Here is a 19,402-nt window from a genome sequence, read left to right on the forward strand (position 1 = left end):
TTCTCCTTCTCTCTCTCTCTCTCTCCCCCCCCCCCCATATTTACTGAAAAAATAACTGTGACAAACTCTTACCTCTATAGATCTGAGCAGAAGGAGGGAAGGGGATCCTTGTTTGAAAGTTTGGTAGATGTACATGATGAGAATGCTCTGCCGATTTCAGCAGCAAATTACCATATTTTTTCGTGTATAAGACGCCCCCATGTATAAGACACCCCCTATTTTTGGGGATCCCAAATTAAGAAAACACCCCTCAGCACTACCCATGTATAAGACAAGCCCCAATTTTAAACCTATTTTTTTGGTTTAAAAACCTAGTCATACACGGAAAAATTTGGTAACTACAGTTCACTATGACACGTTTCCATCATGCAATAGAAAAATAGGTTCTGTGGGGAAGTTTACATTCATTGCTGTAGCTCTGCCAGCCCTATGTGAAACAGCTGAAGCCATCAACTGCCGCCCCCTACAACTCACAGTAGTGTTATTAGTGTTTTTATTTGCAAGTAACAATATATTTTTTCTAGTAATGTTAGCAGTAGTAAAAAATTTTTTAAAAGCACAGGAGAAAAAAAATATAAGTGCATAAGTTAGAACTGCCCAAAATGTGTAATAAAACTGGTCACTCACTTTTAAGCGCCGTACCATCTCTTCTTTAGAAATTTTATCAGATATTTCCTTAACGCCGGGTGGATAAGTAATTTTTCCATCATTGGCTCGAGTCTTTGAATGAGCCATGATGCTGGTTTAAAACCTGGAAGAGAGAAAAATTGAATTAGATAATATTTAATACCCATCACACAGTTATCTAATTTATTTTTGTTTTGTTTTGTTTTTAAGACACTGAAGTCCAAGTGGCCAATTTTATAAAGCAAGGAACAAATTTAAGTGACGTGCAAACAATTCTACCTGAACTGTGCTACACTTTTACACATCCAATACATATGCAATTCCACCACATCTGCTAGTAATCAGACACTGAACATGCCAACTAGCTCAATATGAAAGTTACCATAGATATAGTCAAGACAAGAGTTTACAATCTCATTTAAACTAAACCTAGATGATTTCCCCCCCTACTGCAAACTGACATTTTGACACTTTTAAGAAGCGGGTCAGGGATTCAGAATAAGAGAAAGCAAAAGAGACAGCCATAATGCATAATTTCAAAAACGGAATTAGTTAATTTATAATTTAATGTCTGAATATAGCACATGCTTCAAAGGAGACTCTTAATCTCACCTCAACAGAATCCTTCTCAAGTTTTAACTTTTCTACATGTAGACAGAAATATATATATCTAGAAACATGGTGGGTGTGGGTGCGTGAATTTTGTGTGTGTGCGTGTGTGTGTGTGTGCGCACACACACACACACACACACACACATACATACAGTGGTACCTCGGGATGCGAACGGGATCCGTTCCGGAGCCCCGTTCGCATTCAGAAGCAAACGTAACTAGCGACGGCACGTCTGCGCACGCGTGTGTTACTTTTCACCACATCATGCACAAGCATGATGTCATTTTGAGCGTCTGCGCATGCGTGAGCGGCGAAACCCGGAAGTAACATGCTCTGTTACTTCTGGGTTGCTGTGGAGTGCAACTCGAACGCGCTCAACATGAAGCATATTCAACCCGAGGTACGACTGTACATAAATACACACACACACATATGGAAATTCTGCTATATGAATAACTTTTATCCAAAATAATCTGTGACACAAAACATCCCTAAGAACAAAATGTGCCTCAGTGGATCAATTGGCCCTCTTTCTTCCTACCCAGGCTGACCCTTCCCACAATTACTTCTAAAGAAGTAATTTGCAGGCCAGAAATCAAGACAGAGAGATGGTTGTAACATATAGCATATAGTTAGCAAGCACCAACTTCCCATTACAGGAGTGGTTGGCACACACTGGTGTACATGTTGTTGAGGATGAATCAGGGCATGGAGAGCCTCCACTAAATACTCTCACACTTCCCTCCCATAGCAGCTACTGTACCTAAACATTACAAGCTGGAAAAACATACACTCATATTAGAATTGATGTCAACTGTGTCTTTTAAACTACTATAAAAAGGTAAAGGGACCCCTGACCATTAGGTCCAATCGTGGCCGACTTTGGGGTTGCGGCACTCATCTCACTTTATTGGCTGAGGGAGCCAGCGTACAGCTTCCGGGTCATGTGGCCAGCATGACTAAGCCACTTCTGGTGAACCAGAGCAGCGCATGGAAACGCCGTTTACCTTCCCGCCGGAGCGGTACCTATTTATCTACTTGCACTTTGACGTGCTTTCGAACTTCTAGGTTGGCAGGAGCAGGGAACGATCAACGGGAGCTCACCCCATTGCGGGGATACAAACCGCTGACCTTCTGATTGGCAAGTCCTAGGCTCTGTGGTTTAACCCACAGCGCCACCCGCCCATTATTTCATATAAAACTATTTACAAGGTAAATAAAGGGATAGAAGATAAGCTAGGCATCTATCATCTATCTATCTATCTATCTATCTATCATCTATCTATCTATCTATCTATCTATCTATCTATCTATCTATCATCTTTCTATCTATCTATCTAAAAAAAATGAGAAAAGAGGAAAGCAAATTCCCAAGAGATGCTGCAGCATTTGATAATGGAAGACACAGCAAAGTATATAGGAAAAAGTCATACCTCTTATCATATGAAAAGATGTTCATACTAAACTAAGGTAAACAGAATCAGAAAAGTTTCTTGGTTATTCTAGCTAGGATGCTTTTTTTTAAAAAAAAGCATGTCAAATACTACAAAAAATACACTGCGCTGCTTTGGAATACTATAAACTAAAAATGAACAAAACAAAAATTAAGATTATATGCTAGATGCATTTCCACGCACAAGAAAACAAATGCAACCAAAGTTAAGAAAGCAGAATAAAAATGTACTAAAATCCTATTAAAATAAGCAAACAAGGAAGTCATTTCTTAAGGAGCCCTGAGCTCAACAGGATTATTCTGTATGTGTCTTGCTCAACCACAGTGTTACTAACGGCCTCCTTCCACTAGCAAGCCTAATAACCCCCAATCTCCATTCCACACATATTTACTTCATGTCGCCCTACTCAACCCACAAGTGGATAGAAAAGGGGTATTGGTTGGGAAATACATTAGTGGCCATCCTACCCTAAAGATCCATGACCCATGTCACATTTTATATAACATAGTAAGAGTCAAAATAAAAAATTCCTTCCAGTAGCACCTTAAAGACCAACTAAGTTAGTTCTTGGTATGAACTTTCATGTGCATGCACACTTCTTTAGATACACTGTGTATCTGAAGAAGTGTGCATGCACACGAAAGCTCATACCAAGAACTAACTTAGTTGGTCTTTAAGGTGCTACTGGAAGGAATAGTAAGAGTCAATGTGTGTACAGGGTACACACAAGACCACCGTAAAGTACACAGGATTTATTCCCATTTTAATTGTTTGCCTAAATGCACTTGCCTGTTTAGAAGCATGCACACACCACTTTTGCAGCATTCCACACAGGTTTCTTATAAAAAGCATTTCCAAATCACTTAAGCCAAGCAAGATTCAATATATTACATTCCAGCAACAAGCTTTAAAGTAATCAAGATTCAATAGCTGCCTTGTCATCTAAGGTACTTAAAAGTTTCATTCATTTTATATCAGGGAATCCCAACTGTTATCACAGAAGCCATGAGACAAATCAAAGAATTACCGTATTTTTGGTCCCATAGGACGCTCCGTCCCATAGGACGCACCTAGTTTTTTGGGGGGGAATAAAGGGGGGAAAAAATCCCCCCCCCAAAAAACCAGGTCAGGGAAACCGAACCAGGTCGAGGAACAGCGGAATGGCAGCGCTGCGGCTCCCTGCTGTCCCCCGAGCTTGTGGGGCTGGCCGATGTCTGCCCGGTGCTTCAGGGTGCCTTGGGCGCCGGGCGGCAGGCTGCTATCCGCAGCGTGGGGAGTCCTGCGGGGAACTCCTGCAGGGCTCCCCACACTGCGGATGTCTGTCCTGCGCGCGGTGCGCTCTGCTTCAGGGTGCCCTGTGCACCGGGCGGCAGGCTGCTATCTGCAGCGTGGGGAGCCCTGCGGGGAACTACTGCAGGGCTCCCCACGCCGCGGGTGTCTGCCCGGCGCGAGGGGCGCTCTGCTTCAGGGCGTCCCTCGCGCCAGGCGGCAGGCTGCTATCTGCAGCCTAGACAGCCCTGCAGGAACACCTGCAGGGTTGCCTAGGCTGCGGATGTGTTCCCTAAACGCTGGGCGCTCTGCTTTAAGTGCCTGGCGCTGCGGGAAGCAGGCTGCTATCCGCAGCATATAAAGCCCTGCGGAACCTCCCACAGGGTTGCCTAGGCTGCGGATGTGATCCCAAAGTGCCGGGCGCTCTGCTTTCAGCGCGTCCGGCACTGTGGGAAGCAAGCTGCTATCCGCAGCCTAGACAGCCCTGCGGGACCTCCCGCAGGGTTGCCTAGGCTGCAGATGTGTTCCCGAAGCGCCGGGCGCTCTGCTTTCAGCGCGCCCGGCGCTCCAGGAAGCAGGCTGCTTTCCGCAGCTTAGACAGCCCTGCGGGACCTCCCGCAGGGCTGCCTAGGCTGCGGATGTCTTCCTGAAGCCTGGAAAGCGAGAGGGGTCAGTGCGCACCGACCCCTCTCGCTCTCCAAGCTTCAGCGAAAGCCTGCATTCGCCCCATAGGACGCACCCAGATTTCCCCTTCATTTTTGGAGGGGAAAAAGTGCGTCCTATAGGGCGAAAAATACGGTAGTTGTTCTCAGGCATTTTACATTACTGACAGAACATACACATGCAGTCTCTATGTTCCAAAGCATAGGTTTTTCCCTCATTCAGATATATCGCTTCTCTTATGAGTTATAATATACTTTTTAAGGCACAGGTGACGCCTGTCTGTGACTGATGAGGTCCATCATATGTGAGATATAATATACATATTAATACATAGGCCTCATAATTCACAGGCAGGAGCATTAGAATGGTTAGGGTACTTTAAAATATAGAGAACTGTAATTTGGTACACACATAGCTGAATCGCTCCAATTCTGAGAAAGTTAGAAACACAATTTTAATGTCCAGCAACTGAAATGCAGAATATCTTCTTTATAACAGTAGATAGCTCTCCAGGAGAATAGAAAGAAGCAAATGACAAGAATGAAAAGATTCTAATTTCACACACTTTTAACCATTAGATTTGGGAGGGGGAGAATTCCTGGGACAGTAAAGAATGTAAATACACAGTATATTGTTAGTGTTGTGTGCATAACATATATTCAGTTTAAAAGTCACACCAAATCATGAGTTGTAAAGCTTAAATGTGGCTTGACATGATACTGACATTGAGAAACCATGGTTCAAGAGTGACCAGCTAATTAAAAAGTGATGCCAAATTTTGGAAGCAGATTTAGAAGCATAGCTTCTGCAAGCTTTGTTACGGCGTGATGTTGAAATTGACAAATCATGGTTATTGCCATTGTTCTACCTCCTGAACCTGCCATAGTAGGTGCAAGAAAAAGTAATGAATGGCCATCCTAGGAATAGCAGTGACCCTAATTTTCAGTTTGAAGTAGCTTGAGCACTGAAATGCTTGCCGAAACTCAAGGTTTTGAGAGATTTCTGCTGAAGAGAAAGAATAGGAGAACAGATGTGGGTGTGAGAACCATGTGAAGCCTTTAGTACCATCTTTGATCCAACTTCCTTCTCCCCATGCTCAGTTCTATGGTTTGGCATACTGCTCAAATAAGCCTCACTCACTGTTAGAGGTTCTGCTACTTAGAGAAAACATTGAAGCGGTACAAATGTAAGTCTGGTTTGGGATGTAAGTGGAATTCATGGTTTTCTCCTACAGGTGCAAGGTTCAGGTTCATGTGCTTTCCACATTTGCTTCCCCTCACAGAATCAGGAATAGTGTTCAAAATTATCCAGGCACCAGGTGTGTTTTGCAACTGGTACGGGTCCAATTGTGACTACATGGAGATCTCTGGATGCCAGGATGACAACTGACATCTCCATCTGGCTGGCCCCTCCAGCTTTCTTAATCACATAAGCAGAAGACCTTATTGCATTTATATCCCACCATTTATATCCCATCAATCATCACCACCACCACCACCACCACCTGCAAAGGCATCTAGACACCACCTAGTCACATGTGATGACTGTAGCCTAGGTTTAATGTACTATTTGGCAATTAGCTTATATATCTGAGTTTCTCACACTGCAGAAGCTTCCGCTAACTAACCACTGATGCTTGTTATGTCTGAACTTGGGGGAACTGAGGGCTGTAGTTTAACATACCCTCTTAACCTCTTCCCCTCAGAACTGAAGACATGGATCCAGTCTCCAAAAAGCATGCTCCCAGCATGCCATAGGGCATACTGCTCAGCAGCAAGGCCACAAAAAGAATTTAAATAATCTAGATCAAAAAACTTACAAACACAGGGGAATAAACTACTCTGAACTCTTACTACTGAAGCTTTCTAGCACATGTGGACAATCTTCTTTCCAGGAACATGTTCCCCCAGGGATAATTTATAAGTGGCTGCATCATGGCAGTGTGAGAGGCTGTAGCCAGTGGTAGGGCAAGAGTCAAAAGTGTGTGGGGCCAACACATTTTTCTCCTCCTATCCATGACCTTCTTTTCCCTCTTTCTGTCACCCTCTTTTCTTGCTGGGTCTTTTTCTAACACTTTTGGGAGGGGTCTTTCTCCCCACTTTTCTTACCCAGCGGTTTGCTGAGGCAGTAACAGATTGCTGAGGTCTGAACTAATTGCTGATACGTGCTTTTTTAAAGTTCAGGAGTCACATAATTTTTGGCCAAGGATCACAGGTTGCCCACACCAGCACTTCAGGGAACACTTCTATAGGGCATACCTATAGAATAGATGGGGGACGTGGGTGGCGCTGTGGGTAAAACCTCAGTGCCTAGGACTTGCCAATCGCATGGTCGGCGGTTCGAATCCCCACGGCGGGGTGCGCTCCCGTCATTCGGTCCCAGCGCCTGCCAACCTAGCAGTTTGAAAGCACCTCTGGGTGCAAGTAGATAAATAGGGACCGCTTACCAGCGGGAAGGTAAACGGCGTTCTGTGTGCTGCGCTGGCTCGCCAGATGCAGCTTGTCACGCTGGCCACGTGACCCGGAAATGTCTGCGGACAGCGCTGGCTCCCAGCCTATAGAGTGAGATGAGCGCACAACCCTAGAGTCTGGCAAGACTGGCCCGTACGGGCAGGGGTACCTTTACCTTTACCTATAGAATAGATGGGGGGGAGTCATCAGTACACAGATAAAGGAAAACTGCCTGCATCAAAAGCTGTGCAAAGAATTTTTCACAAATCACGACTTTACAAGAAGTCACTTAAACCAATGAAGGTGTAACACCTATTAAGTGGAGTTCTTCCAGTATCAAAATTATTGGTTCCCAGCAATAAGGGTGGCATGGGAAAAGCTGGGAAAAGCCAACCCATTAAAGTGTGTGATATACAACTGACATTTCAGTTGCATCCACAGATTTGTAGTATTCAAGAATCCCAGTTTTCATTCCAAGCACCATCTTGGATCTACACAGAAGCAATAACAACCAATAATAACATAAACTCAATAAGAATTCAGTCCCCTTCCCTGCAAATTAATTTATAGAGTCAAGTATGTTTATCTCAAAATTTTCACACTCAAGGCAACCAATTCCAGAATAAATGAATTTAAAAGCATATTAAAAAGCTGTTTGTTACCTAAAAATACATGCCATAGGGTATCTAAATTCCAACTGTCTTCCATACACAATGGAAGCTAAACTTGGAATGTGTCAAATTTTACAGTAACTGGAAGTCACTTGCCTTTAAAAACCAAAAACAAGATGCTACAAACATTTGGTTTTGTATTTTTAATGCCACTGAACAAGTGTCCAAGACATATTTAAGTTTTAAAGAATGTTTTATTTAAGATTTATAAACTGCTTCCCAACAAGCATTCATAACAATCTACAAACAGATTTTTTAAGCATCAAATTTCAAAACTCTGCATAACATGCAGTATAAAATGGCTGATTCACTCTTCAGGGAAAGCCTTCTTAAAAAGGTAAGCAATATTGATTGCCCCCCCCCCCCAAAAAAAACACTGAATGCTTGAAAAACTTCTCTCCAAAGGAGAGTAGCAAAAAACCCCACAATAAATTACCTGTCTGTGACTTGGAATCAACCATATTCCTGAAGATACAGTAGTTAACCACAATCCTCAGATTCATACAACTTTCAGGGCTTAATCAGTTGCTTATCACAGCATTCTAAAGCAACAAATTACTAGCCAACTGAAGCTCACCACAAAGCTCCCCAAGAAATCAAACATTATTAGTAATAAGTAACCTTCATAAAGGAACCTTGAAAAGGAACCCCTCTCACACAGCTCTATTAACTTGCCACACAGTTTCAAATATTTAACAACAGAAAGGAAGCAAATATGAGCAAAAGACAGCAAAGACTGCTATTAACTGCATATAACATAAGACGCACCTAGTTTTTGGAGGAGGAAAACAAGAAAAAAATATTCTGAATCTCAGAAGCCAGAACAACAAGAGGGATCACGGCGCAGCGAAAGCAGCGATGCCTCTTGCTGTTCTGGCTTCTGGGATAGCTGCGCAGCCTGCATTCGCTCCATAAGACGCACACACATTTCCCCTTACTTTTTAGGAGGGGGAAAATGAGTCTTATAGAGCAAAAAGTACAGTAGTTCCATTTTACATCTGACTGGCACCAATTTATATAGTCTATGCTGACAACCCTGTTTTCTAGAGAAACAAGATTTCATCCTAGTCCATCAGCTTTGGCAAAAATACTACCTACAGTGAGTTCAAATGTCTCGCTGAAGAATATCATAATGCAATCACTAGGACTTATATAGAATTTAGATATTTGTGAAACTAGCTATGTAGGCTAGAAGCAAAACTCATCAGCTGCGATGACAATCCTTAATCAAAAAAATATTGCAACTCTTCCCCTAACCTTTTGTGTGGATACAAAGAATCTTCTGTATATGAAGTCATAGGTCTGAAAATATTGATAGGTCAGAGACGAGGACCTCTTTTTTCAGTCCAAGACAAAAGGTACTGGAATTCAGTAAGTGCTGGAGAATGTGATTTGACTATTTAAAAAATGTTCTGATCTGGTGACTTTACTTCCGTTTCAATGGTGGCACACCCGAAGTTCAAGGCTGCTTAGGATTTGCTGCCTCCCTTCCCGCTGCACCCCATGAAAAGCCCCTCCAAGTGGTCAGGGGACACTCAGGTATATAGTCTGGGATACAGTGTGGGGAAATGGCAAAGAATCAAAGGATGGGAGAAATCACCAAAACTTAAGCAAAAGCAACCTGCCCACAGAGACTTCCTAAACCTACTCAATTTTTGCTGATTCACCACATCTCAGACTCTTCCTGATTGTCTCCAGACCACTAGCAGAGACTTTTTAGGGTGGCATCAAGACCTAGAGCCATTGTGTCAAGTGTCTCTTGGTTTCAAGCAAGTGGTTTCAAGCCTATAATAGCCTTGTAATGCTATAGTCAATGTTCTTATTACCATGTTGCAGATGCATGGCTGAAGACAAGGGCTGAAAGTGACTTACCTAAGACAATAGTATTTAGTGTCCACATCCCATCAGTTGAGGACAGACAATTGGTTGTGGACATACTCAGATTATGGAACTTCGTGCCTTGGAGAGTTAACATCAAGCCTCCTCTCTTTCGGTCTTTTGCAAAACAGTTTAGACACTTTTTATTCTGGCAGGCATGATCTGCTAGGACAATTTTTAATTGTCTGATCACTTGCCTCAAGGTGTTTTTAACAGTTGTGCCTGTACCTTGCATTATTGCATTGGTATGTTTTATAAACTGATTTTGTGAGTTGTTTTTAGCCTGAATACTGTGTTATACTAGACTAATGCAGTATATATTTCTATAAATTCATAATAGTGAGTTCATGGCAAAAATGAGATTTTTACCAGGCATTTTCATAACTCAGTCTCACTTCAACCCCACTACAGTGGTGCCCTGCAAGACGAATGCCTTGCAAGACGGAAAATCTCGCTAGACGAAAGGGTTTTGCGGTTTTTGAGCTGCTTCGCAAGATGAATTTCCCTATGCGCTTGCTTCGCAAGACGAAAACATATTGCGTTTTTTGCAAGCTTGTTTCCTTTTTCTTAACACCGTTAATACAGTTGCGACTTGACTTCGAGGAGCAACTCATAGAACGCGGTGTGGTAGCCTTTTTTGAGGTTTTTGGTGATTTTTGAAGCTTTTCCAAAACTTTTCCGACACCGTGCTTTGCAAGAAGACAAATTCGCTAGACGAAAAAACTCACGGAACGAATTAATTTCGTCTTGCGAGGCACCACTGTATTTGTATAGGCCAGGGCAGAAGGAAGGAACAAGTGGGAAAGTGTTTCTAACCCTGGCCCTCGGTGGACATCTCCATTACCAGTCAGGTTCTGCTGCCAATGGAGGTGCCCGAGGTGGACATCTAAATCCCCTCCAGTGCAGTAGATTTGGGGGTTGTATTGCCCTTCCCACTGCCCTTTCCTGTATGTTATCCAGCTTTACAATATCATTTATGAAATTAGTTGTTCGGGGATGTGCATGGTGTGTTTTTTAATGCTGTACCAAAAATGCATATAATTAAGCTTCTTCACACCACGGTCAGTTCAGACCCACCAGCAGATTTTGTTAGTGCGCATCACTTGACACATCCTTACATTCAGTCTCCCTACCATTTTCTTGCCCAACAACCCCACACAGGGAATATCCTCTGCTTTTCAGAGTCTGCTTGAGATTGCACCATTCTGAAAACATCTCTGCAATCTACAAATATACTTCGTTACTTTGATCTTTGGAGTTCTTTTAAGAACTGAAATGTGGACACCAACATACCCCGAAGACTAGTTTCTTTTTAATTTTTCAGTCAGTTCTACAACTTTATCCTCTTTCATCCCCATTTTACACAGTTCTTCACAATTCACTTCTCCAAAACACTGCTTCACATATGGGCTTCTCTCTCCCAACATCCTTGCAATTTAACATATGTTCAAGAATTTGTTTAGCTTCCCTGCAGTTTCCTTCCCTTCCTTCAGTGTTTTCTTTTATACTGACATCTTTCTCCAGAGAGTTTCCTACTTCTAGTGTGTTCACTTTTTAATATTATCAGTTTCTTCCACAGTTTCTTGGCTTGCCTTACTGTCAACTTACATTTACAATGCCATAATTTCTGCTTTTTATTTTTCTCATTTTAGCGATGCTTCATTTGTACAGCTTTTAATGCAAGTCACATTTCTTTCTACAGCCTCCTTGACTGCAATTTAACAGCAATTTCAAGACATTATAAATATAACTGTGACTTTCTAGACAATTTCCCACTCAGCAGAAAGTTTGGTGGTGTTACACTCACTGTTTTGAAGCAAAATAAAAAATTCCTTCCAGTAGCACCTTAAAGACCAACTAAGTTAGTTCTTGGTATGAGCTTTCGTGTGCATGCACACTTCTTCAGATAGTGTGCATGCACACGAAAGCTCATACCAAGAACTAACTTAGTTGGTCTTTAAGGTGCTACTGGAAGGAATTTTTTATTTTGACTATGGCAGACCAACACGGCTACCTATCTGTTTTGAAGCAGTTGAACAGGATATTTCACATCAAATTCAAGACACCATAGGATTTAATCATAACTCTTGTCAACCCAAATCTGCAATTATTTATTGTGTCTAAGCTTCTGGGTTTATCACAATGACATTTCCCAGTCAATTTCATTATTTCAACAAGGTGGCTCCTTGATTTACTTTATATATACCATCCAACTGTCAGTCAATGAGCTGACAATACAGTGCATTTAGTACTTATTTAGCTGGAATTTCTACATATAACAATTCTGTGGATAAGTTTGTTTCCTTTATTATGGTGGGACAGAACTTCCAACCTATGGGCCAGATTATAGTCAATAGGGGTAGGATTAGCTACGGCTCCCATCATCCCCAGCCAGGATGGCCAATGGTCAGAGATGATGGGAATTGTTGTCCAACATCTAGAAGCTACCCCAGTTCCCACCCTAGTGCAACCAAATCCTGCTCTGAGCAAAGATATTCCTTGGCAGCTCATCTGGAGTTGAAGCCAGGCTGCAAAGTAAGGTAGGAAAAAACCAGGAACACACTTTAACCATTCAATTTTGTGGGGGTGAAAGCACCCCCCTGGGCCACTTTTCACTGTGCAATTCACAGTAAGCAGATCTAAAAAGTAGTCCTTCTAGGACACAAACTGTCACCTACACAGCATCTCCAAACTTCAGCACTTACCATTTTTCTACTGGAAACAAAAGAAAATCTGTAGTATACAATGCTCCCAAAATGAATCACATTTTGCCATTAGGGTGTATTTACTATCCTAGTCACTGTTATAATTTTTTCATAGAAAAATGGTCAGGGACACATCACCAAAGAATACTGAGATCAAACACGTTTGCAGTTACATGACAAAGGATTAACCAAATTTGCAATCACTACTCCAAGGACCCACTGTTGCAGCGCAGATCTATCTAGAAAGACACAACTTTGCCCGAAGGTATTTTCATTTGTTTTACAGAGAGCAAAACAACTCATGATTATTGAGCAAGTGTTAATAGGTTGGCACAAACCATATAATGCTTTGGGGACGTTTCTCTAACCTAGGACAACTTTCTTGCAAATTTCTAAATGGGTTTAGGAAAACACCCAGAAATAAGTGTTTTCTGGCTCTTAGTGTTTGAGTATTGTCAAACACACTTCTTCTTACACCACAGACAAAAATATTTTCTGGGGTTGCACTTCTACCCCACAATACATTGAAAGTTTCATTGAAGTAGACAATACACCTCCAAAAACTTACTGTGATTGTTTTCCCCTGACACTGGGACAGTGCTTTTTTTCTAGAAAAAGAGGAGCAGGATCTCCATCCCTACCTTACAATTCCTGATTTATTTAACATGTAGAGCAACAATACTGTCAACGTAAGTTTACTTGGTTCTCTCAATAATTTTTATGCAAGTATACTTTCAGTTTCAGGTGCTACGAGTCACCTGCTTTGGCTTATCATCAGGATATAGACATATATGTTTCTTCACTCTTTGTTTCTACATACAGTACTACCTTGGGTTAAGTACTTAATTTGTTCCAGAAGTCTGTTCTTAACCTGAAACTGTTCTTAACCTGAAGCACCACTTTAGCTAATGGGGCCTCCTGCTGCTGCTGCTGCGCCGCTGGAGCACAATGTCTGTTCTCATCCTGAAGCAAAGTTCTTAACCTGAGGTACTATTTTTGAGTTAGCGGAGTATGTAACCTGAAGCATATGTAACCTGAAGTGTAGGTAACCTGAGGTACCACTGTATTTTTGTAGAAATTACATTTAATCTTCACATTGAGATCTCAGTTTGAATGCAATGATTTCAGCTTCTATCTATCCACAAGTGCTTTGAGAAAATAAATTGTCCCCGTTTCCTTAACCTGATCAGCTTCGCATTAGAAGGAGCACCAGCAAATGAGTTACCATATATTGCAGTCCTACATATGTGCTCCCTCCCCCAAACATCCCTTGTTTTTTAATAGATTTAAATTCTTTATTCTAACACCAGCATTACATTCATGCATTGAGACTTCACAGCTTTGCCTGTCGTCTCACTATGAGAATCTGGTCTTAACCTATGTAGCAATCTACATTTGCCTTCCTGGACTTCCCAACTAAATTATCTGCCTTCTCTAGTAGCCTAACTAGTCATTTTATGATATCAGAAACAGTCACACCACACAGGAAGGTAATGTCATGCAATCAAGCTACCCATCACAAATCTATCTATGTCTCTAAGGTTACTACATGGATCCTACACTCTATACTATGGGGAATGTGGAGCTCTAAGCCATTGCAAGAACTCTTATCACCATTAGATAAATGGTGAGGTTATAGCAAACACACTTTCTGATCCACTGTCCTCCTCTGTCTGGATTCTGCAAATGTTTTTTTCAATAGAATAAATGGGCAAGAACTCTTGAAAGTGCTACATTCCAATGTGTTTGCCATCAGTTGAAAATTCAGTCATATATTTTCTCTATTTCTAATATTAGACTACCACCAGTACTGTGGCCACCTCATGAGAAGAGAAGACTCCCTGGAAAAGACCCTGATGTTGGGAAAGATGGAGGACACAAGTAGAAGGGGACGACAGAGGACGAGATGGTTGGACAGTGTTCTTGAAGCTACCAGCATGAGTTTGACCAAACTGCGGGAGGCAGTGGAAGACAGGAATGCCTGGCGTGCTCTGGTCCATGAGGTCACGAAGAGTTGGACACGACTAAACGACTAAATAACAACAGCAAAAACTATATTTTAAACTCATTATAAACTCTTTTATAATGGTAAAGCAATGAAGCACAAGGTTGTGCTCTAATAATGTAAGAAGTGCCAGATAATAGAAGAAGTAACCAAATTCCTCAAGCAACACTATTCCTAAACATTTAAGAACAGTAAGAGATATTATGAACATTATTCTTAAGAGCTTCAGCGGGAAAGGATGTCTTATTTTAGCTTGAATCTGTTTAACAGGACAACACTACTCAATTCATGGCAAGACTCTCCATAGGTGTATTTTCTACATTTACACAGTATTGAGGAACTTACAGGCCAATCCTAGACATGTCTACTCAGAAGCCCCATTTACTTCACTTATGCTTACTTCCAATAAGTGAGTGTGTAATTACAGCCTTAGATAGTGCTACAACTCTTACAAATGTAAACAACGTTTTAGAAACTATCACTGACTTAAGGATGCAAGCTGATTACATTCTTACCTGGCACTAACAAGAAAAGTATCCATTGAAACGATCTCCAGCATTTTGATTCTGAGTAGTAGACTGCATCTGACCTTGCAAACAGTGAAGTCAGATACAGTCACTCCCTCTAACCACCTTCCTCCCTTGCCCCTAGCAGTAAAAAGCAGTACATAAAAGCAGTTAAAAGGTATGGGAGAATTAAAAGAGAGTTGCCTTTCCTTAAGGGGACATTTGAAGTAGGCGACAAGTTTACTTCCTAGGGAGAACATACCACAACTAAGAACCACAACCAAGGTTTTTCCCCTTTCTCTTTGAGAGGGAAAGGACAGCTTCATTCACAAACTTCCTAGTGACAGTATGGACACTCAGCACAGCACACAAAGAAAAAGTTCCACCTATGAGTCCCCCTCACTTTTCCTGCTAGGTAAATACAACCATTGCTTTAATCATATTTGCCCTATCACACACCCCAACTAAGTAGTGGAGGGGAAGAAAGGTAGTGAAGGAGCGTCTCCACCCCCATCGTTCTGCCCGAACACTGAGGTCCAGTGCCAAGGGCCTTCTGGCAGTTCCCTCACTGTGAGAAGCAAAACTACAGGGAACCAGGCAGAAGGCCTTCTCGGTAGTGGCACCTGCCCTGTGGAACGCCCTCCCATCAGATGTCAAAGAGAGAAACAACTACGGTACCTGACATTTAGAAGACATCTGAAGGCAGCCCTGTTTAGGGACGTTTCTAATGTGTGATATTTTAATGTATTTTTAATATTTGTTGGAAGCCGCCCAGAATGGCTGGGAGATAATAAATTATTATTATTATTATCATCAAAGCGTGATTTCAGAAAGTGGTTATTAGACAAAGATCACCAGGCAGTTCACTATTTGCAAGTCTACTGTATATAGATTTATGACCAATTTAAAATAATAAAATAAGAAACATTTTGGAATTGTTTCTTAATTAAAAGATACCAATACTACATATAAATTTGAATAGTCATCCTCAAATACTTAAGCATGGCATTTATGTTTTTCCTGAAGTAACAGATTTCACAGCTAGCTGCCAATGAATACTATTTAAAGACATTACACCCGTTCAGAATAGTATACTGAACACATGCAAAGTGGGATTGATGCAATAAGCTCCACCCCTGATTTCCATGTGTAGACTGTACCTTATGCACAATGCCGGTGTGTGTACAAAATACAAGACCTAGATTGTGTTGTACAGAGCCCACTCTCTGTGTATAAGGCGCAATTTACTCATGAAGGATAGAGGAAAACCAAACTGCCAGAACCTTGTCGGCAGACATCTGCACAGGGCTAACACTATCCCTCACAATGCAGCAGTAAACAGAACTACCCATATAGGGTTTGACAAAATATTATTAACACACCTATAACTGTAACAGAAAAGCAGTGTCACCCCAAAATGCATTAAATCCAAGTTAATGAACAGCATGACCGTGCAAGACATACTTCACATTGCAGTTATAGGTCTCCACAAGAAATCATTGCAAAGTGAAAATATCGTGCACCTGTGAATTCCTTTACTTTTAACAGTAAATATATAAATATATCACTGCAGGAGCTGTACTAGTCATCTTGTTGATCTGAGGCTATGCCCACCCCTGATCTGTCTTTTCTCCATTAACCATGTAAGGAGCAGAGCTGCAGAGAGAGAAGCATCTTTATTTACTACATTGCAAGGCTGAAATTTCAGGTCCGGGATCCGTGGATCAGACAAACTCTCTTTCAAAAAGTAAAGGCTATCCGAGAGCGACCTATCACAATGATGGCAACTCACTGGCCGAAGGAAAAAGTGCAAGAGGCCTCTATTCAATATATGAAGCAACGGGTGCAAGGCAAACTAGCACGATTTGGATATGTTGTATTCGAGGCAAGCAGCGCCCACCCCACTTCCTCCGTAAAGGAGGGAGAGAGAAAGAGAGAGAGAGAAAGCGACACGCCTCCAATGCACGGCAAGTTAAGAGAGCATAAAAGGAGGTGGGGGAACGAGCCTGGAGTCCCTTTTCCCCCTTCCCTCCACCGCCATCCTTACCAGGCCCCAGCCAATGGCAGCAGGAAGGGGCTGAGCTGGGGCAGGGTGCCTCTGCGAGGAGGAGGAGGAGGTGGGGGGACTAGGCCAACTAGGGAAGCCAAAGCACAAGGCTGCTCCGGGGCTCTCGGAGCCGCTCAAGTCTTGCAAGGAAAAAGCCGCTCTATTGGGGCGGCTGGGGAAAGGGCAGCCACGCCACATTTGAGGTGCAAAAGCCTCCTGCCGCCTGCAGCTGCTGTCTCTCGCCCAGAGATAAGGATTGTGCAAAGGGGGATCCGGGCAGGAGAAAGAAGAATGGGGCGGGGGAAGGGCAGGCGGAAAAAAATTAAAAATAAAATATGTGCATTAAAGCCAGATGGGGAAGGCAGACAAGGTCACCCGCCACCACGCTGCTCATCCTCCCGCCACCCCCCAAAACACACACACACAGACCCACAATCGCCCCACGGAGGAAAGGGCGGCAAGTTCAATATGCAGAGAACGGCCGAGGCGAAGGAGGGATGGCGGCACCAAGGGGGGGGAGCTGGAAGAAGAGCCATGGGGGGCAAGTAGTCCTCCTCCCCACCCCCAGCCCCCTCCTCGGTTCGCCGCCTGGCTCGATCGCCGAAGGGCTGGCGGTGGCGCGAAACGGGCTTCCTCCCCGCCTTAGAGAAAGAGGGCGCTGCGCTTACCTTCCCAGGGGCTGCCGCCGCCGCTGCTTCTCGTGAAGACGAGGCAGAGCGAGCTCGTCCGCTCCGCTCTCTGGCCCCGCCGCGCTAGGCTCGGGGAGCCGCCGCCGCCGCCGCCGCCGCCGCCGCTCGGCCCCGCAGCCAATCGCCGCGCACCCGCCTCCCTCCCTTCCGCAGCTCGCCGCGGTGCGTCTCCCCCCCACCCCTCCCCACTCGTCGGCTTCAAAATGGCGCCAACTCGTCTCCGGCGGCTGCTTCTCTCGGACGGACCCCGCCACCGAGCGGCAGGGAGAGGCCGGCGCCAAAGTGAGGCAGGAGCGACCCCTGCAGACACCGGGAAGGAAGTGGCGCTGGGAGACGGAGAAAGGGGGGACAGCGATACTGAACAGTCGTCCCAGAGACTGCGGGGTGCGTGGGGGCAACTCTTTCCCCCCTCCCGAGGCGGGTGGCTGCCTTCGCAACACAGCGCGTGGGCGGATTCCACGGTCGCCTAAATAAATTGGGTATAAGAAGGAAGAAAGGCATGAAACTTTGGATGCACTCCGCAAAGCACCTCCGAGCCTGACCCTGCTGTTTGCAATCGTGCATGCCTGAAGGTCTCGCTCGCGGCACCTCATTCTTTTTTTCTTTTTTCTTTTTTTTAGCACGGTGGCCAGTGCGTGAGATCTCAGTTACGCGGTGCAGATTGAGCCCCGTTGAGTTCCATGGGACTTAGTCGCACGTAAGTGCGGGACTGCAGCCTAAGGAAGTAAGCAGTATTTAGTATCCGAAGGAGCAGATCCATAGCCCGGGGATACTTCTGGATCCCTTGCTGTCCCTTGAGGATAGATATTTACTGCTCCCACACAACACATCAAGGATTCAGCTTAACTGTTATTTCCTTTTCAAGTCTTGCTGTCCCTTGAGTCTCATGTGGCCTCGGTGGTGCAGAGTGTCTTCCATCAGTGTCTTCTGCTGGTGGCCCAGCTGTGTGCCTATTTGTACAGGAATAGCCTAACTGCCGGTGTCCTGGCAAATAGAAGGGGAAGAAATGGAGGCAGTGAGAGATTTTACTTTATTGGGCTCCGTGATCACTGCAGATGGTGACAGCAGTCATGAAATTAAAAAACGCTGCCTTCTTGGGAGAAAAGCAATGACAAATCTAGACAGCATCTTAAAAAGCAGAGACATCACCTTGCCAACAAAGGTCCGTATAGTGAAAGCTATGGTTTTCTCAGTAGTGATGTATGGAAGTGAGAGCTGGAGCATAAAGAAGGCTGATCGCTGAATAATTGATGCTTTTGAATTATGGTGCTGGAGGGGACTCTTGAGAGTCCCGTGGACTGCAAGAAGATCAAACCTATCCATTCTTGAGGAAATCAGCCCTAAGTTCTCACTGGAAGGACAGATCGTGAAGCTGAGGCTCCAATACTTTGGCCACCTCATGAGAAGAGAAGACTCCCTGGAAAAGACCATGATGTTGGGAAAGATGGAGGGCACAAGGAGAAGGGGACGACAGAGGACGAGGTGGTTGGACACTGTTCTCGAAGCTACCAGCATGAGTTTGACCAAGCTGCGGGAGGCAGTGGAAGACAGGAGTACCTGGTCAAGAGGTCTGGAGGGTGGCAACACAAGAATGGTCCTTTTCTGCAGTGGCTCCCCGCTTGTGGCTCTTCCCAGGGAAACTCAACCAGTGCCTAGATTATATATTTTTTATGCACCAGGCGAAATGTTTCTCATTAACCAGGCCTCTGGCTGATTAACATTCTACATCCTTTTAAATGTGTTTGTGGGAGGAGGGTCAATGGTTTGTTTTGTTTTTATTATGTGTTTTGTGTTCTCATTTTGTATTTTTATGTTGTGAACTGCC

The 19,402-nt window shown here is 43.7% G+C and overlaps 1 protein-coding gene across 2 annotated transcripts in view; it reads right to left on the reverse strand.

The window, feature by feature from the left end:
- Positions 1-17,814, reverse strand: part of PDS5B (PDS5 cohesin associated factor B) — a 69,711-nt gene extending 51,897 nt beyond the window's left edge. Inside the window, exons 1-2 of one of the 2 annotated variants that reach the window (XR_014525069.1) lie at positions 17,557-17,745; positions 628-751 (exon numbers count right to left, since the gene is read on the reverse strand). Coding sequence is in view for 1 of the 2 variants with exons in the window: in XM_083498850.1 (XP_083354976.1) it covers positions 628-735 (108 nt within the window). In the remaining variant the exon portion in view is untranslated. Of the gene's footprint in view, positions 1-627; positions 752-17,556 lie in introns of both variants that reach the window. The other variant, XM_083498850.1, reaches the window with a different exon arrangement.
- Between the last annotated feature and the right edge of the window lie 1,588 nt (positions 17,815-19,402).

Source organism: Podarcis liolepis (genome assembly GCF_965112155.1).
Source record: "Podarcis liolepis genome assembly, chromosome: 4".
Lineage (NCBI taxonomy): Eukaryota > Metazoa > Chordata > Lepidosauria > Squamata > Lacertidae > Podarcis > Podarcis liolepis.